The 19,799-nt window shown below is 40.4% G+C and overlaps 1 protein-coding gene across 2 annotated transcripts in view; it reads left to right on the top strand.

Moving 5' to 3' along the window:
• The window catches only part of LOC143369429 (CCR4-NOT transcription complex subunit 6-like), a 417,004-nt gene that overhangs the window by 307,953 nt on the left and 89,252 nt on the right, over positions 1 to 19,799 (top strand). For both annotated transcript variants that reach the window (XM_076813335.1, XM_076813383.1), the window contains one exon: positions 17,132 to 17,180. In XM_076813335.1, the coding sequence (XP_076669450.1) occupies positions 17,132 to 17,180 (49 nt within the window). The remainder of the gene's footprint in view (positions 1 to 17,131; positions 17,181 to 19,799) is intronic.

Raw genomic sequence — 19,799 nt, 5'->3', positions numbered from 1 at the left:
ATTCATACGAGAAAGTTCCAGGGAGTTACATCAAGACAGATTGCACTTCCGTCGAGAGTGATTCAATCCTAAGGGACCGAGGCAGCATATCAGTCGTATCGAAGTAAAATAAATCCCTGTACATTCTTTTTGATACGTTTTCATGGAGCTCTCGTAAACATGCAGTTCGTGCGAGTATCTTAAGGATCGATGACTACCGAATTTTTAAAGTCAGTCGGAAGTCGGTCCATTGTGCTTATCGATTTGTTATTCTCTGTTTTCTGTTGAGCGGGTTTTTTTTTAATGCTCTACAAAGTAGATAGGTATTATGCTGGTGAAAATATAATGGAAAAGCTGAAGGAACTTGTACGGCGTTCGGTACGAGAAGCGTATTCTCTGCTGATTTGTATGTATAAGTCAAGAGGGCGACGCAAATAGGCTGTTAGAGAAAAGGTTTATAAGATTTTATAAAAGGTTTATATTGCAGCTTTCCTGTTTCTTTGCTCGTTATATTCTCCAATATGATGATTTTTTAACTTCTACTTTAAGAAAAGAACTATGAACTACTAAGTGGTTTTTCAGGAACTAACATAAATTACTGCTAACGCATAAAATTTGTAAACGTTAAACATGCTAAGGAAATCAGAATTTCTTAAAAGCAGAGAGGAATAAAAGACGCGCGTGTGGCTTTCCAAAATGGTTTTCGAATGTTTGACTGCTAAACCTGCCATTAACTGCAAAATTAAGAAAAATGGGTATCTACACTTGAAAGACATCTCCAGAACTGTTAATTTCGTTAAAAATATAGTAGAATGTTTCTGATGATATTTTTAAATTAACTCGCAAAACTTTTTCAGTTTACTCAGTAAATTTTAAAATAATATCCAATATTATTCACTTCTTCCAGTCACGAGTAAAATTCTTAATAAACCACTTTCTAAGTAGACAGAATCATCGATGTTATCCATTTTAAGCATTGCGAAATACCAAGTAGAATATTTCATCAAAATACAGATATATCTTCACAAAGATTTCAAAGAATATTCTTCTAAGTAAGTCCTTATCACAACACATATCCACTGTAACCACAGCCAAAGTATCATAGAACTTACAAATCTCTCGTTCTTTCAGCATCTGCATCCACATCGTTAACGCGCGCACGTGTAATCAAGATGCCATCACCCACTTCCTATCTTGTAGTCTCGAGGCACTCAAGAAATTTGTCAAACTTGTCCCGTTAGAGACACGGTTCATCCACTCTTCCCTTCTCGCCCCTCCGCGCCAATCCCTTTCTGCTTCAACATAGTTCTTACCCATCTTTCCTCTTCCCACCCCCATCTCTCTGTTAGCTATCACCACTTTCCTCCCTACAGGGAGAAATCAATATAGCCGCGCTTTTCCTAGCAAAATGACGTTGACGTAGTTGGCAAAGCGTGGAAACTGCCGTATCGCGAGTCCCCTCCGCTTTCGAAAGTTTCCCTGCCACCCTCAAGTCTCGACGTCTTTCGGATGCGCTTGCACGTGTTACGTTCTAACTTGACACTTTCCAGTTTGACGGAGCGAAACGTGTCCTCACCGCGATTCACACCCCACCCTCGCCCCCTTGCAAATTACATGAAAATATCGTATCGGTTTATAGTGAGCCGTTTTTTTTTTTTTTTAAGTGACAAGCCCGCGTTTTCTTGTTTCGTGGCATTTAAAGTGTTGCTCTTTACCCTGCTTAAAAATCATGTTAATCGCTGATAAGTTTTCTTTATGCTTTTAAGATCGCAGATATGTGGAAGTCTATTATGTGAACCTTCTATGAGCATGGCTTATGAGAAACAATGTTTTTGTTGATTGCAAATGAACTTACAATGGTTTCAAAAGAAAAATATATGCATGTAAATAGTCAAAGTTCTGCTGATTAATTTGTAGGGATATTTAACCCTCCGAGGTCACGCCTCCTTATAATCACAAATTGGTCACATCGGATTCATTGCAACCCAGCGTCATGTTTTAATCACCATTTTCGTATTTTTGAATCTTTCGACTTTTGAGTGATAATTGTACATTCGTAATACTCATACAATCATGCTCTAATAGTATTTTTTCTAGAAAATTATTGGCTATTTTCGATTTTGTGCTATAACTCGGGAACTGTAAGGGATAGAAAAAAAGTTTCAAAACAAAAGTTACTTCTTTTAATTAGATCTATCATTTGGTAAAAAAAATATTTTACAGTTCACGAGTTATAACACAAAATCGGAAAATAACTGGATTTTCAGGGGTCAATTACACCCCCTGAGAGTGAATATGGGCAGCAAACAAAAATTCCGTTGTAATCAAGAGGAAATTCTCTACATATCCACACAGTTTCAGAATTTTTTGAATTTCCGGCTTCGGGATGTTCCCTTGTCAGTCAAATTGAACAGTGTAATTTAAGTAAAAATTAGAGGTTGGTAAACTGGTGGAGGTGGACAGTCCTAAATGAAAATTAAAATTGCACTGATTCTGTGGTGACTCTTTAGACATGTGCACTGCAATTTCTAGAGAATTTATCAAACAATTCTTTTGTGCAATATTTATTAATCAAATTCCTATGGACTGATCTAACGTTCGAAGGTGTTGAGACGTTTACTATGCAATGATTTCTAAACTACTGTATACGATAATCTCTGTAAGCTAAACTTCGTGCAAGCATTCGTTGGTCCCTATAAATTAACAATTACTCCGCAGCTCAGATTAACGTACACTACGATTACGCTGCTTCCACGCTAGAATGCAAAATCGGTTAATGAAACGGTAAAGTCCAGCGTAAATTCTGTCGGAACATTAAAAACTTCTTAAATGACTGAGGTTCGTGCAGACATCCCACGAGTACTATGGGAATAGTATTATTATTTTGAATGAACTCTTTGCGCCCGAAGTTTCTCACGTTTGCCACTTCAAAAATAAATAATGAGCTCATCCTCGGAAAAGCTTTTACCCATTACGTCTGCTTAATTTATTTTTCGTTGCAAAGTCGTAGTGCTTGGAAGGAACAACGATGTCGAATGCTTCCCCTGAACATTGAAAAGTTTCTGAGAAAGTTAGGTGGCACTTTGAACGAATTGGATTTGCCGTCCAAGTTATACTGTAGAGCCTCCAATATCCTAATTTGCAGGGAAATATGATTCACTTTCCTTGTGGTGAATATTCCGGATTTCAAAAAGACAAATCTCCACTGCCACTTTCATTGCATTATTTCCCTAGTTCGGCACGAGAATTTCAACTAATATTAATGATATCCTTGTCAGTTACAACTGAACTTGTTTTGGTCACATCCATCATAGAAGGAAATGTACTGGGTGGATAGTAGAATGTTTAAATGACAGAACATTCGAATAGTGGAGTATTCGAAATAACAAAATTTTCGGATAGTAGAATATTCATATAAAGATAATTCGGATGGTAGAACGTTCGACTGGCAAAACTTTCGGATAATAGAATATTCGAACGACAGAACATTCGGATAGTGGAGTATTCGAAATAAAAAAACTTTCGGATAGTAAAATATTCATATAAAAATAATTCGGATAGTAGAATGTTCCACTGACAAAACTTTCGGATAATAGAATATTCGAATGACGGAACATTCGGATAGTGGAGTTTTCGAAATAAAAAAACTTTCGGATAGTAAAATATTCATATAAAGATAATTTAGATAGTAGAACGTTCGACTGACAAAACTTTCGGATAATAGAATATTCGAACGACAGAACATTCGGATAGTGGAGTATTCGAAATAAAAAAACTTTCGGATAGTAAAATATTCGTATAAAGATCATTCGGATAGTAGAACGTTCGACTGACAAAACTTTCGGATAACAGAATATTCGAATGACAGAACATTCGGATAGTGGAGTTTTCGAAATAAAAAACATTTCGGATAGTAAAATATTCGAATAACAGAACATTCGGATATTAGAATGTTCCGTTGCACGAACATTCAGTTAGTAGAGCATTCGAGTGACAGAACATTCAGGTAATAACCGGGTGTTCAGATACTGGTGCTCCTACGGTATAATACATACTTTTAAACTCTTCACAGTAGAGTTGAGAGTAACGGATATAAATTCAGACCCCACGGCAACGGAGCACAAGTGACGGCCATGGGAAAGTGAAACGAAAAAGAGGACACACACCTAGAAGCGACCCCACGTTCACGTCGAAACTTTTCATTCTTCCCCAAAACGACGCCCCTGTAAACGCGATCTCTTATTTTGCATTCATCGAATGCAAAGAGGAGACTGGTTTTCGAGTGCGAAGGCAATTAGCGATGGCATAAATTGAGATGGACGCGGATGTCGGGGAGCATGTTGAGCAGCTCTATGAGACCCGCGGCTCATGAATATGAAACGAATATGACTGTAAGCCCTTTTGTTCCGTGGCCGGTCGGTCTGACGTATCGATTCGTTTCCCCTGCTGTCACTATGCATTTCACTGCTGCGTCCCGTATGTTTGCCAACTAGTGTGCTTAACCCTTTCGACTCGACATTTTTCTATTCGGATTTTATTATATTATCTTGCAAAAATCGATTGCACTTGGTTACGGATACGTATAGATCAAATCTGAAGGATGTACGCCAATTTTAAAAATTGGGACATACATATTTGCCCCTGCGATTTTTGTGAATGGGACATATGTGTCTCGAAAAAGTCAATTTGGGTTAAATACTTTCGATCTTCTGTCGGTATGTTATACACGTATTTTTTATAATATTCCTCTCAGTGAATAAAAATTCTACATATTTCAGAGGGGTGGGGAAGAAGCGTTGCTTTGACGGAGTGCAAAATTTCACGGGCGATAAGGTATGCAAAGGCCTTTGCAGCGTAACTAGGAAAAAATATTTTCACCGTAATCAGGAATAAAAATAGAAATGCCTAATGGGACATGTGTCCCGAAAACGCATAGGCGCTAGGGCGGAGCGATACTATTAGGCGAAAATTAAAATTTGAATTTTCAGTTCGCCTGGGTGCGGGATAGTTGCCATTTGATTTACCAGAAACAACTGTAAAAAAAAATTTGGAAAATATTCATGTGATTTTATGATCATTTTTAGGAGAAAAAGGAACCTGCAGACATGAATATTTTCCAAAATTTTTTTACAGTTGTGTTTGGTTAATCAAACGAAAACTATCTCGCACCCAGGCCAACTGAAAATTCAAATTTAAATTGTCCGCTCCGCCCTAATAGGCACTTCTCTAATAATTTAAAAACTGTTTAAGCAAAACAGTTATAGCATACTATAAATTGAAAGGCCACGATGACAAATTTCAGAGCATTGTTCAACGACGCGTGTAAAAAACGAGATTTCTATGCTTGTGACTCTGCAGCCAGATACCCTACCAAAATAAAGCTTATCCATCACGTTACTACGTTGCTTATTCTCACGAATGCCACTCAAAGATAGTAGTATATAGTCAGATTAACTAAAAAAAGAATACAACAACGCACGTATTGTTCCACAGACGATTGCAAAAATTCACTGGGACATATGTGTGCCAACATGGTCGAAAGGGTTAATCTCAACTTTCTGTGGGCGAAGCAGATCCTATGGGGTGATGATTCATCAGCTTATGTTTCTTCACGATTAGTTGCAATGCGATCAATATTTTCCATCCTGTTTTAACGAGTGCAATCCATTGGGAACTATAGGTGCAGTAGAAATACATATGGCGAAGGACAAATGTAAGTACTACATTGCTAGAGATTTTTCTAAGCGCCTGTGTTGAGTCACAGGAAAGATCCGTGCATTGATTGTTGTAATTATGCAGATGTACACATATACAATTGACTTAATGAGATTTATAGAGCGTGAGAGCGTGCGGCATGGTTCTTGATATAATAAGGCGTTACATTTCAGATTTCTGATAGAGTTTTTTCCTTTTTGGTAGAGGATTCTTATCTTGTGTCTATTTTTTTTGTAAAGACTTTGTGTAGAGCTGAAGAGTGCTGGGAAGAATAAACAAATTGATTATTGCTTATTAAAGAGTAACTAGAAAATATTGATCTCTCTATTTAGTAATTACTTAGTTATTTGTAATAGTGACGCGTGTGTCAGTCGTAAAAAATTTCCAAAGGGAAATATTCCAGAAATTTAATTAATACATCTCGTTGCAAGGTAGAGTGAATGTAGTTTTGAATGTAATATTAAAATTATTGAAGTTCTGTTTCACCCGAGATAAATAACGTTTTTCCTAATGCTCAAGAGTAGCTCATACTTTGGTATTTTAGTATTAATACTGCTCAGTGACGCAAAAATTACATAAAAATTCCGGGGAACAGCAGCAAAGATAAAAGAACAGAGTTTCCTTACTGCAAAGTGGAAAGAAGCCCCTGCGATGCAGAGGGATAAAGTTGGGGAGAGTATAATTTCTGAAGTAACTATCCGAGTACATACTGTTCAAAGTCCAGACGAAGAAGTCCATAAATTGGATTAACGAAGTGGATTGTCGCTAATTTCACATAAAATTCCACGAAAATTGTACGCCATCCCAGCAAATATTTGGGACGAGGCTATTCCATCCTGCTTCAATATTTTAAAAGAACTGATTAATCAACTGTCTGATTGCCTTCCAAGGAACCACTCACGCCTTTACAATTTTCTATAAAGGTATATACGAATAGAAACAAAAAAGCATTATTACGGCTCCAGAACTCTAGAACATCTGCAAGACAATTGTCATCACTTACAAATGTGATTCTATTCTTACAGCGATTAATATTTCAAACTCTGGAGTTCGTTTTTCTAATAATATAAATTAAACACTAAATATTAACCCTTCGTGGGCATACCTTCTTATAATCACAAATTGGTCACATGGGGTTCCCTGCAGCCCAGCGAAATTTCTAAGTTACCATTTTCGTATTATTTAATCTTCTAACTTTTGTGTGATAATAATTCTACGTTTGCAATACTATAACAGTCTTTCTCTAGAAATCTAAATTTTGATATGATGAAATTTGCAGTTGAAAAGGACGAGGAAAGAAATGTTTTTTTTTCTCGATAAATCCCCTTTGGAAGTCGTAAAGACGCGACATTCGAGCTCGAAAATTGCTCTTATGGTGCCATACACTCCGCACGACCAGGAACGGTTAAAAATCCCCTAATTAGTACCTAAAACCCGCGAGTACCATATTTTACCAATATCCTGTATCCTCGGTTACGTAAAAACGTGGAAGTGCTTTTTCAAACGAACTCGAGCAGTCCTGTTGAAAGTAGAGCAGAAATCACGAGAGGGTTCAATTACTTGTGACTAAAAGTCCGCGGAGTATCAATTATACAAACGAGTCCCGTCGTTACGAACGTCATCAGCGTTCGATCGGGGCTAGGTAAAGCCGAATCGCGAGGAATGAGGATGACGACACAAGAGCCGGTTGATTCATCGGATAATAATCCGTGATTTGGAAAAGGGGGACGCTCCCCCGGCGTATCAGGGCGGTCGAAAGTGATTCAATCCGATTTACCGGCGCTTTTGTCTATTTCCGCTTCAATTTCCATGTAAATCGACTTAAGATTCGACGCCCTCGCGGTGGGCGGTCTCGGGGACACGACGCTGGTTCAATACCCCGACGAATCATAGTCGTTCCTTTCAATCTCACGATAGCAAATCCGTGCCACCATCTGCAGCACTCGTTAACGATGATTTCTGAAGCGGCCGACCGGGAACAGTTTTCCAGTCGGCAATTTCTAACCAACGACGCCATCGGGATTATTCCCAGCGACGCGAGTTAGGTCTGCTGGCAGAACCTAATTCACCGGGATCTACACGGTGAATTTATTATAACGGCAGTAGTACGTATTATGTCATCCCGTAAGTAATGTGGTATTTCTGGTGCGTAGCTTGGGAGAATAAGCAACTTTTTGGTAGGTAATGATCAATTAGAGATGCATTCTTATTCCATTTTCCTTTAATCTCTGGATCCTTTCGTATGCTTCTGGTATGTTTTCGATCCCCCTTTTATAAAGACCCTGTGATTCTGGTTGGGAAACTTCTTGTGGTCTAGTTTCTTAAGCCTTAACCGGTGACGTGGAGTCTGGAAAATTCCTGCAGAATTATTTTTTCGTGTATATAATACTTATACGCGTGCACTATCGGTATTGTGGATTCAAGTACCTTCCTGAAATTAGTAAAAGTTAATTTGCTTCATATGTGTTCTCCTGTTCGAGTAATATTTTTTGTGTTAATAACGTGGCGGAGTCTGTGAGATTCCACATCACTGTTAACGTAAGTATTTCGCTTATGGTTTATATTTACTTTTACTGAATTTCTTCATACGTAGTATGCAGTATAGAACAGTTAGATTTTTTATTAGTTATTACTTTTCTCTTTGGAAACATCTTATACGTGTTTTAAATTTTGAAACGATTTTTTTAATGTGTACTACTCACGAAGTCTGTATAAATTGTTCTATATACTTAATATATATATATATATACTTCGTTTTTATCTTGAACAAGTTGTTTATTTAATATCATAACCGAAATTAATTACACATTTTCGATATCTTTTTGTACACCTTATAAACAAGAAGAAAACGTAACACCTATATTTTCCTTCTTTTCATTCGGCCTTGTTTTACAATATGTCGTGCGATGGACACAACTTTCAGTGGTTTTGAGCAAAACATGCAAAGATATATTTTCAAATATGTAATAAAGTCACCAATAACTCCAGTATATGTCAAAAATGAATTTAGGCTTGACAGTATCAAATTATTAAGGGGGAGTGTGTCACCGTTTTTGTCACCAAGTGAGACGTCACCGGTTACGAGTTAAACCAAATTTGACAACGAGATATAATAATAATCTCCCCATACCTGACAAGTATTTTGTAATAGACAAAATATTCAATCTACGCGAGTCAAGCTTTGATACGCGTTTGTTGTAGGATTCCTGTAGAATAGTATTTGTACTAAGTGGACGAAAATAATTTACAATAAATTTGCGCTGCTAGCAATGGTAATACAATCATCTACATAATTCGGAGCGCAAATGCATTGCCGCGTAGTTCGCGCACGTGTTGCTGCTACAATCCATCAAAATATCCTGAATTCGATTACACCGCGCAATCAATACGGTCCATAAATTAAACATGTTAATTAACACGAAACCGTGCAGCGTACAACGATTCTTTGATCTGGAAAGTTGTGAAGCTGATGAAACAATACAGAATCAAAGCGACATCGAAGGGAGACAGCTGCCTGTTTTTCCACGAGGGGCGTAGGAACTCCAACTCACCGATTTAACTAATTTTGCATATATTTAGTCCGTGTCATGTACATATAGTTATGTGTTAAATGCATGGAAAGTAGTGCTAAAAATTTTATGAGAAAATGGATCTTCGAGTAAAAACAGTAACCTAATCGTAGAAACAATTGAAAATTAGTAAAAATATATACATATGCCTTTTTTTAAAAAGGAACATTTCCACATAGAAAAATTTTTCAATAATCGCCAATCACTATGGTACCTACGTTTATTAACAAAAATCACTTATTTTTTATTAGTATACGTACATTTTATTCTTGCTTCTGATAGCAGTACTGTTTTAAATTTAGCAACATTATCTTAATAGTTATTTTACAAAAACTATATGGAAATAAGCCCTTTTGCTATAAACACATTTGAAAATAAGTCCTTTCGTAACGTACACATTACTTTGCAAGACTATTTTTTACTCTTTATTACACTTGAGCTGCCACTGAAACTTAATTAATTACGACATCGTTTTTACGTATGAGCATGTATCGAGGGTACAGAAGAAGCGAGACCCTGAACTCAATTTTTTCACAAACTTTTTAGCACTTCGTGTAATAGGTTTAATACATCATTATCATACAGTGCTCTAACTAAAGCAAAATTTAAACCCGAACCTCGTGCACTCCCTTGTTAGACAATAGCTTCTGACAGCGTGAAAATCGAAGCGATGCAAGGAGACGTCTGGTGTATCTTTTGCATTCCACTGCCTGGGGCTCGCAGGAGCAGCGGTCGGCAGCTATTTTCATAAATCCAGTGTCGTCACCCTTAATTGCAATTTGCTGTAACGCCACGATTTTGCCAACGCCACTTTATTGCTCCTCTCTTGGCCGAGCTGCCTTCCCTAATACGCGCCTACGTGTCTCCCCTTTCCCCCTTCCATCAATCCTCCCCTACCGCCAGAAATATCGACCTGTCAAATACCCTTTGGTCCCATCGGCATTCGCAGGACCATCTGAAAGAGTACTCCAGTTTCAATCCGCCCTGTACGAGAAATCGCTTCTTCCACGATTAAACGTGGAAGAGTATAATAAACTCGAACGGTTCGGCGGATATGATTCGAGTGCAGTTCCCTCGGGAAATTTTATCTGGACGTTTCGTATCCAACAGGGTCAGAAGAATCGAATCAGGGACGTCGCATAATTCGGTGGTTAACGTCGCTGGCACTGGTACGTGGTTTATGGGCGGGTGGAGGGGGGTTGCTTCGCGGCTCGACCTCGTCCTCGTTGTTAAGTATAATTGCTATTTATTGCGCGCGGCTTTGCAATTGTAGCCGTGCTTGTTGTAATCCTGGACGTTAGTACCGCGCTTCAGTGGCGGCTCGGGCGTCTTCGCCCGCCTTTTCTGCCCAGCGCTGCTTATTGTGGTCCAGACGTTTACCCGGGTCAGCGCATCGCCACTTGTCGACGAGATTAGCGGCAGTGGCCGCGATGGAAACACCGGTTCTCGTTCGATCACCGAAGTTAAGCATCGTGGGGCGCGTATCGGGGAAAGATGGGTGACCGTTTTTCTCCTGGTGCGTTGCTTGCTGCTGGCAGACTTTAGGGGTAGGTTTCCCCGGTTGCGAACGTTTATAATTCGTGACTGTGTTATGGCCTGCCTAATAGCAAAAATTCCTTACGGTGATCCCATCGAGTTATAAGACGTGGTCTTTCAGACCTCACTCTGCTTTCCGTCCACCCTGTGGCCTGCACGGTGGTCCCCTAGAAAGAGATTAAATGCTCACTCCATCTTGCTTGGTTTCAATGCTGCTATAGAGGAAACTCTGAGGCTCAGCGCGTCAGTTGGACCTTGTATAAACCGACACTATCTGTCGACGCGATTAAGGCGGATTCATACATATCAGTCCTGTGGCGGTTCCACGCTGTTAGGGTGAAAAATATCGTTTTCCTGTTTTGGAATGGAGTAATTCACACTTGGCTGTGCCAGTCATTGCTACAGGAAACGCCTCGCTATGGGCGCGCGCTCGGGGCTGGTGGCGAGCGCTTAACGCATAGCGTCCACGATTCCAAGCCGCCAATGACGCGAGAGAGAAAGAGAGAGAGAACGTAGGCACGTGAAAGACGAAGCGAGACAAAGTATCGTGCTTTCTCTCTTTCGTAGTCGACGGTAACGTCGCGTTGACTCTTCCACCCCCTCTCGCTCAATCTCGGCCGAAAGATTCTAAAAAGTAGTGGGGATAGAGACGAGCGCTTAACGCATAGTTGAAATGAGCCCATAGCGAGAGATTACTGTACTCAGTACAGGCACAAAAAGGCCACTTACACTGACAGCACGGAACTGATATGTGTGAATCCGCCTTTATCCTCAGCGAGGACTAACGTCGCGAGAAGTCGCCCGTTAGAAACGGCGGGCACCGACGACCGGTCTGCCAGAGGACTTCTGCCTACCGTGAGACACGCGGCCGCGATCCGATGATTACGATTTCACGGACAGAACGAGGTGAATTCGCGTTGACAGGCTGCGGTCGCCATCGAGATTTTTATTGACCCGTTCGAGCATAATGAGTCGCGATCGTCGTATAAAGTGAGCCGACAGGTTTGGAGGCCATTCACTTAACCGTGATGAGCGTAATTGACTCGCTTTAGCCTGGAATTTAGATTTCTAAAAGCAGAAAGTTGCAATTTATTTTTCTGAAGTTTCTTTAGATAACTTTTGGCGTTTCTCTTCTGGCGCATGATGTAACTACTTGTGATCTTTTCATATTAATTGTTGTCTTTTGCAAGGTGCAGAATTTTATAATGAGACTGTGTTGTATATCAGCATCGAAGCCAATACGAGTGGGAAATTATAAATGTTTCTGAATAATCTCAACACTTTTATAATTTAATTACTACAGTTAATCATTTGACTCGTCATGAAGAGTATGTCTTCGCACAACATTTCGCTTCTTCCATTTATCCATAAACTAACTGATCGCCACAAAAAGTCAACACCGGAACCAGAAAAAGAATACAAAAACATTACGATCTTTTGATCGTAAAAGGGAAATAAGAATCTGATTCTATGTTTGAATATCCCCGACTCAATGTACCCCACTTTTCCAACAAATATCAATAAAAAGGAGAAACACCAGGACTGGAATTCTATCTTCCACGAGTCTGTGTATTCACATCCATCAATCGAAATAAGCTCGATAACGAACAACCATCTATCCCCAACTGGACTGCGCCCAGCAACTGAAAGGAAATAATTGGCAGAACACTGTCCCTCGGAAATTCGTTTTCGATGTCCCCACCTTTCTGTGTATCCGTTTCTATTATTTGCGGGAGCCTGTTAGACGACAGCAATCGGTGGGGCTTTTTCAGGGATGCGTGCAGCGGGTCACGGGGGCGTCGCAGCCAGCTCCAACTGCAATCCGTTACTCGGTCTACCAGCTGGCCGAAACTGTCGCGCGCTAATGACTCACTAAATTTCATCTCGCGCCCTCCGGTGCAGCGGCGAGCGTCGCGTCGCGCGTCACGGCACCCCCCATCAGGATGCTTTTAATTCGTTTCGCTTTTATTTCGCGTCTCGTAATTCTCCGCGAATTCTCCCACGCTGCTAGCTCTCGGCTGGCCGCTAACGTCATTTTGTCCTTGTCATTTAATTCCTCCTTTTTTTTTTCCACCCCCTTGCCTACTTTGGTTTCCCTCGACAGTCCCTGGAGAGTCGCCGGAACTTTGAAACTATTCAACGGCGCTCCGGCCGCGGATTCTTTTCCGCCGTCCGAATGGAATTCCGTAGGAATGATGTAATTATGAAATAAAGGGGATGGAAAATCTCGGCGAGTGTTAATTCCGGCCACGACGCGGCAGCTCGCTGGCAGAGACGGAAACTTCGTCGGGTATTCTTGTCCTGGTGCTGTCGCTAAGTTTCACATCGATGTAAAATTAATGGCGGCTCGCGAGTTGGAAAATTATAGGGTGCATTTAACGGGGTATTGTTCCATTCCAACTTAGTTTGTCGGATCAGATGGATATTTCATTTTACATTAAATGGTACAGGCGACCTAATCATTTGGCATGTAACAAATTTTTCTAAAACCGCCTTCCTCGTTTTGTTTAAACGGAACTGCGTATTAATTTTCTTTATTTGGCAATCTCTTATCGAAATTAATAACAGTTACTTGAAACGTTTTTTTATTCGGAATGGTTATTTAGTGTTTAACATGCCACAGCTTCGAGTAACAAATATTTGAAGATTCCATGTAGCAAACACTCGCAAGGAGAGGTTCCTAGGTGTCCGCCTCCGATTGCTTTGAATTTTTTATATGTTGTAGAGCACCTAAAAATAAGTACATATATATATATACAGATGAACACCTGAAAATCTTATAATTTTGGGGGGTGGTTTCACCCGCTAAATATGAAAATATATGTGTGTGTTTTTTTACAGCGGCCTATTTTCATATTTAGCGGGTGAAACCACCCCTCAAAATTATAAGATTTTCAGGTGTTCATCTCCGATTGCTTTAGTTTTTGGATAATTATGACGCAAATGAAATATATATGAAATTTTACTTAACACAATTTTGTAACCCTAATGAACTATGAAGGGTGGTTTCACCCCCTAAACATGCGAACAGGTCGAAATAAAAAGACACGTATTTCTTATTTTTCTGCCCTCTAAAACATATCCAAAAGACCAAAGCAATCGGAGATGGACACCTGAAAATCTTATATCTTTGGAGGAGGATTTCACCCCCTAAATATGAATACGGGCCGCTTTAAAAAAAACACGTATATCTTATTTTTCGGTCCTCTAAAACATATCCAAAATTCAAAGCAATCGGAGGCGAACACCTGGGAACCTCTCCTTGTCAGTGCCAAGAATCAAATTCTAAATTATAGTATTACCATTGGCACGTAGAACACGTTCCTATAATTTTTTTTTTAATTCTAGCACTTGCAGTGTTTTCTACAAGGTCTCTACATATCTGTTCCTCTCAAGGATCTCCGTCTCCCTCAACAATTTCCCCTGTGCACCGTTCCATAATTCCAATTTTCGCAACCTAACAAAATACACATTTTTCATACCCGACGTTCGGTCAGCTGAGAACGTTTCTGTCGTTACGTATCAAACGCTCGCGCCCCACATAAATCACAAAACACCTTGCTTTCGATACGTAAATGACGTTAACCATGACCACACGTATACACGTGCAACGATAACGTCTAACGACCTATTTGTACCCGCGTTCCCCGTACATAGCAACGTGATCTGAGAATCTCGATCACGGCGCCGGTGTCCGCCGTCCTTGATATAACCTGCGCCGAGTCTAAGACTGAGAAACTATATCGCCCCTTTAATAGACATTATGCCATGGCTGTATTGACAGGCGCAGGTGGGTCAGACTTCGCGAAGCGGATGCCACCTGGGAGAACAATAACTTGGCCATTGGGGTGGGTGGCATGACGTGAATGCAGCCCGGGTTATTAGTGATCGATAATGCGTTGTCATTGAATCGCGGACAATCAGCCTCCAGTCATAATTTATGCGCGGCGTTTACGATCGCGCACCCGGCAAAAATAGAAGCCCGCTGCTCCTCCTATCAATGGACGGCTAATGAAACAATATGACCGATGTATCATCGACATTCCTTCTGTGTTTCCACCTTGCTCTTTTTGCAATCAGTTTGTCGCTGATTTTCAAATCCATGCTCGTCATGCTGCATTCGCAATGGCGTCTGTTTCCACTGCTGTTACGGTTCACGGCGTTCTGATCACTGCTGCATTCAAACGCGCCGTATCACGCTGTTTACGTTTAACGAATCGATGCCTTGAATTACCAACTGAGAACGGAAACGTGAAGGGAGATTGGGTTGGAGGTTATTACGTGGATGGGATTTATTTTTCGTCGTTCTGTCTTAATACACCGGTGTAGATATTTTATTAAAAGTTGGCTAACTTGCAATTGTCCCACGTTTTCCATTTACTCAGAGACATTCGAATGTACATCGTCATATTTCATAATTTAATGATGCACTTTCTATACATCATATTCTACACAATTGCTAATGACAGCTATATTATTCACAAGTTTTTAAATCCGAGGGTTCGTGCGAAGGTACGGGGGAAAACAGGGAATGTCGCAAAGTAGCTTTATCAAGAAAATTAAGTTTTGATACTTTAGTCCACCAGTAAAGAAATAAGGTTCAAGGAATTTATCTGCATTCTTCGTAACATGAATCCTATACCCCAATTAGGCATCAGAAAAAAATAAGCAATAAAATAACAATTGTTTTACATTGTTTTAATATTTCTTCAAGTTTGAACAGGGTAGCATACCGAAACCAAATAAGAAAAGTCCTCTTCTTATTATCAAAGTAAGGAAAGATATTTCATAAAGGTCAGATATTTCAATTCTCACTTATTTGTTATGCCTAAGACAGCGTCTCATAAAATAGCTGAGGCTTGAAGGGTCGCAAAATTGTTTAAGACCATGAAGGCTTCCTATTTTGCTTTTGAAATAGGCAGGAGTTGTGTGTGCTCTATTGGGGAGTGCAACCTCCTCCTTTTTCCATTATTGTTTAATCTTTTTTTCTAATGGTGATGAAATTACTCAACCAACAGGGCATATTCGCATTTCCTCCACTTGCTGAAAGGGGAATCTCTTTGGAGAATGCTCATTCCCTTATAATAATTTCTTGTTTTACCTCCACGCCAGAAACTTATATTTAGGCAAAGAGTGAGGACATTCCGCGTTTTGTTCCAGTGCAGAGTGGACCAAAATTTTAGGGTTATTTTACGGGAGCATTTAAACTTTATAACCCTTTGTGATTCCAGAGTTTTGCAGCCCCAGTTGCCACTAACAAAATATACTATAAATTCCAAACTAACGAAAACTGGACATTCCTCGTTGTCTTCCCTTCATGTATTATAAGCATTCCATGAAGAAGTTCCAAGGATTGGACACTGGTGACCCCTATGAGCAGTCAAACAGTTCGAAACCCCCGAACAGTACCTGCAATTTCTTCCTGTACATGAATACTTTGGACGTAACTTACAATTCGACAAAGTAAACCTTACAAATACATATTTATTTCACAGTAATAACATTGATAAGTTTTACTTTGCACAAGTTACATTTCGTAACTAGTAACATCCAGTACCAAGCCTCAGATCCCTTACCACCCATAAAAGGAGCAATAAAAAGTACCTATACATCAGTCTTCATAAATAACGAAATTAATTTGGAAACCCGGGTGATGCACTTTTCCTTCCCGCATTACTTTCGGTGGGTGCCTATTCCAAGAGTCGCCTGACAGACGCGTATCAGGAAAGGCTTCGGGCACCTCGGTGTATAGGGTGTCGTCGGACACGTAGCCACGAGGTCCTCCGCACTTCCCTAAGCTCCTCGTGCACGTCGACTCGCGTATAATCCTGAGTAGTGGCGACGCCACTGGAATATGAGAAAAGCGAATTGGCGGCATCGCGTGCTCACGTGGCACGCGTGCATCTTTTATGTCGCCATCCGCTGTTTCAGCGCACTCGCGCCTGAAACGGTCCCGCTAAGGTGTCGTGACAGCATCCACTTCCAGGCGACACTCCCCTTATCACCGAATCGCGGTGACTAGTGCACGCATATCACTTTGCGACTGCACGCCGCGTCGGTGAATCAAAATATCCGTCGAAACGGCACTTTCGGGTCTGCGAGATCATATCAGCCCCCTGCCTTTCCTAAATATCAGGCATGCTCGCTCGTTTCGTCAGTGGCTCCGTTTAAGAGCGAATTTCCCTGGAATTCGTAGAAAGCGCAGGAAGAGCGTTCTCGCTAATACGTACAAAGTGTCTCGGCGAACGTAAAGAGTGGCGGGGAGTAGTTTTTAAGCCCAGCCTTCTCGAAGCCGGCTTTAATTAATCCGCTTTTTCTTGTTTCGATTTCAGGTAAGCGATACATGCGCCGCTGGCTTTGCTGTTTCACGAGGATGACCTGGTGAGTCGCTTTTACCTTAATTACTTGAGAAATGGACAGATTTTGCCGCCTATACCGGCGGTATTCTTGTTAAGAGATTTGTTAACCATGGATATAAATATGAATTCCGTTCGCGATGGTCTAAAGAACTGGGCTTAAAAAAATGCTAATAGGGGTCTCGCCGCTAACCGCGCAGCGAACGACGCGACGTTGAATGGCTTAGCGAAATTTCCAAGACCCGCAAATCGTTTTATCGCGGAATAACTTGGTCGGTTTTCGTAAAATTTAACGTCGCGACTTAACTAAATCATCCCTTCTGCCGCCACCGTTTCTTTCTTTCATTTCAACCATTTGCGGGCGTATTCGGGGGCAGGGGGGGTTATAAGGAAGGTACAGACCAAAGTAAGCTTACTCGAATGAGAATCTACGATACCCGTGTGCAAGTTCTGTATCTCGACCGGTGCGGCGGGCTCTATTTCCGTTGCATTTCAAATAAGTTTGCGCTCGGGGATGTGGAAATAGAGGGAGACTTAAAAAACAGGTCGAAGGATTTAAATAGGTACATGTAGTATTCGCAAAGCTAGAATGAAAAATGGTCTAGCGACATAGTAGGTCTGTAAATCTGACGATTTTATTAACAGTTATGCAGGAAGAACGATTTTTTTTTAATATTCACGTGTCAAGTTGATAGTTTTATACTGGAAACCCTACTTAGGGTGAAGGTACCAGTAGTTGATCATGTATCAGTAGTAGACAACTTTTCAGAAAAACGTGAAAAATAAGGTTTCTAGAAGTGCAACTATCTCTTTTCAACAGCGCGCCGCGGCTCCTAATACCCACAGTTCGCCACTTCTAAAAACCTTATTTTTCACGTTTTTCTGAAAAGTTGTCAACTACTGATACATGGTCAACTACTGGTACCGTTACCCTATGTTGCTTTCTTCGTGAGGGTACATGAAGAATTCGTGACATACAGTGGTGGACGAAAGAAAGTTTACATCCTTTCAAATCGCATAACTTGTTTAGAATTGGTCCAGACGACTTGAGTTTTTTCGAGAAACTAGAAGGATTAGTTTGCTAAATGACGTGTCTCTCGTTTCGAAAAATATGCAATTGGTCGGAATAGCGAAAAAAAATAGTAAAGATCGTTTTTACACTTTTATTTCTGAGCCTGTAATGAACATTCAAGAATCTCGTTTGTACAGTTAAGTAAGTTGTATACATGCTGAAAATTTCATCAGAATCGGTCATTGGTGCTCTGAGCTACGTTTACAGATCGCAGAATAAGGTCGGAAATAGCTGATTTCGTGAATTTCGCGATTTTCGACCTTGTTTTGCGATCTTTAAGCGCTTGTAACTCAGAGAAAAAAGTGTAAAAAACGACCTTCAGTCTTCACACTACTTTTGTCGCTATTTCGACCAATTGCATTTTTTTTAAACGATGAAACACACCATTTAGCAAACTAATCCATCTATGTAGCTTCGCAAAAAAAAACTTAAGTCGTTTGGACCAATTCTAAAAAAGATATGCGATTTTAAAAGATGTAAACTTTCTTTCGTCCGCCACTGTAGAAGACCCACCAATGCAAACACAGAATAGTCAAAATGATTCAACACAAGTTGATCAAAATCTACGTCCCTCTGCTATATGTATCAGTTACGTGTTTCGAAATAGGTACATTTCTGTCTTTTGCAGAAACGTGCATTAGATATTTGACTTTAAACGAACGTCTCCCTCTATCTCATTTTATATCCATTAACTTTGATTTCCAGGTTTCTTATTTTCGTGAGCTGTTCCTACGTGCCTCTTTTTTCGATCTCTTCGCCAGATTACCCTGTAGATTAGTGTAAATCGATGAAAATACTGTACTACATCTGTGGAATCTATCCCGACCCTTTGGTTGTTGAGAACCAAAATCGCTACCCTCGCTCCCTCGTTTAGCAAGCTTTTGCGAGAAATGGGCTTAAACAACATGGCAGTCGCTTCCTCCTCTATACACTTAATCCTCCCTCTCTTGTAACTTCCATCCACGAAAATACCTATCTTCCTTTATTTAGATTGTGTTCGTTTTTCTGCTCACTTTCGGAATTGGCTTCCTCGACCCTCGATTATCCACCCTCCTCCTGCTTCCTCATTGTGCTGCCCCTTTAACTCAAAATTCCTAGACGTTTTGCTGCGGCAGGAGTGGCGAAAAACTGTCGTGCTGTAGTGAGAGTGTCCTTGGTAAAGGGGAGAAAATAATGCCAAAGAGAGATATTGTACAGGGGCTAAAAGCCTTTCTTCCCACCCTCCTTACCTGCCCATGGGGGATAGAAGTTGCACCGCTGGTTTCCACGTTAAGTTTCCAACGTATAGACTGTCTACTAGGAAGTTTTAAATGACCAAGTTTCAGCGCGAGACCCATGCATATTTTGGGGGAAAACAGACTTTGAAGCAATGAACGAGATATTGAATAAAAGGCAGAGAGAATGGCTGATAAAATTGAGTGCACTCGAAATGAATTGCAAAAGGTTTTAGTATCTTTTCGGTATTAGTCATGGTTCAAGTTTTAGTTTATTCTGAACCCTCTGAAGGACATCTTTTAGGGCTACGTGAGCTTAACTCCACGGTCGTAGTTGGAATGTTTTCTACATCGGTAA

The sequence above is a fragment of the Andrena cerasifolii genome, chromosome 1, assembly GCF_050908995.1.
Source record: "Andrena cerasifolii isolate SP2316 chromosome 1, iyAndCera1_principal, whole genome shotgun sequence".
In the NCBI taxonomy this organism is placed as follows: Eukaryota; Metazoa; Arthropoda; class Insecta; order Hymenoptera; family Andrenidae; genus Andrena; species Andrena cerasifolii.
Note: the sequence above shows the minus strand (reverse complement) of the source record. Positions and strands in the feature narration are given on the sequence as shown.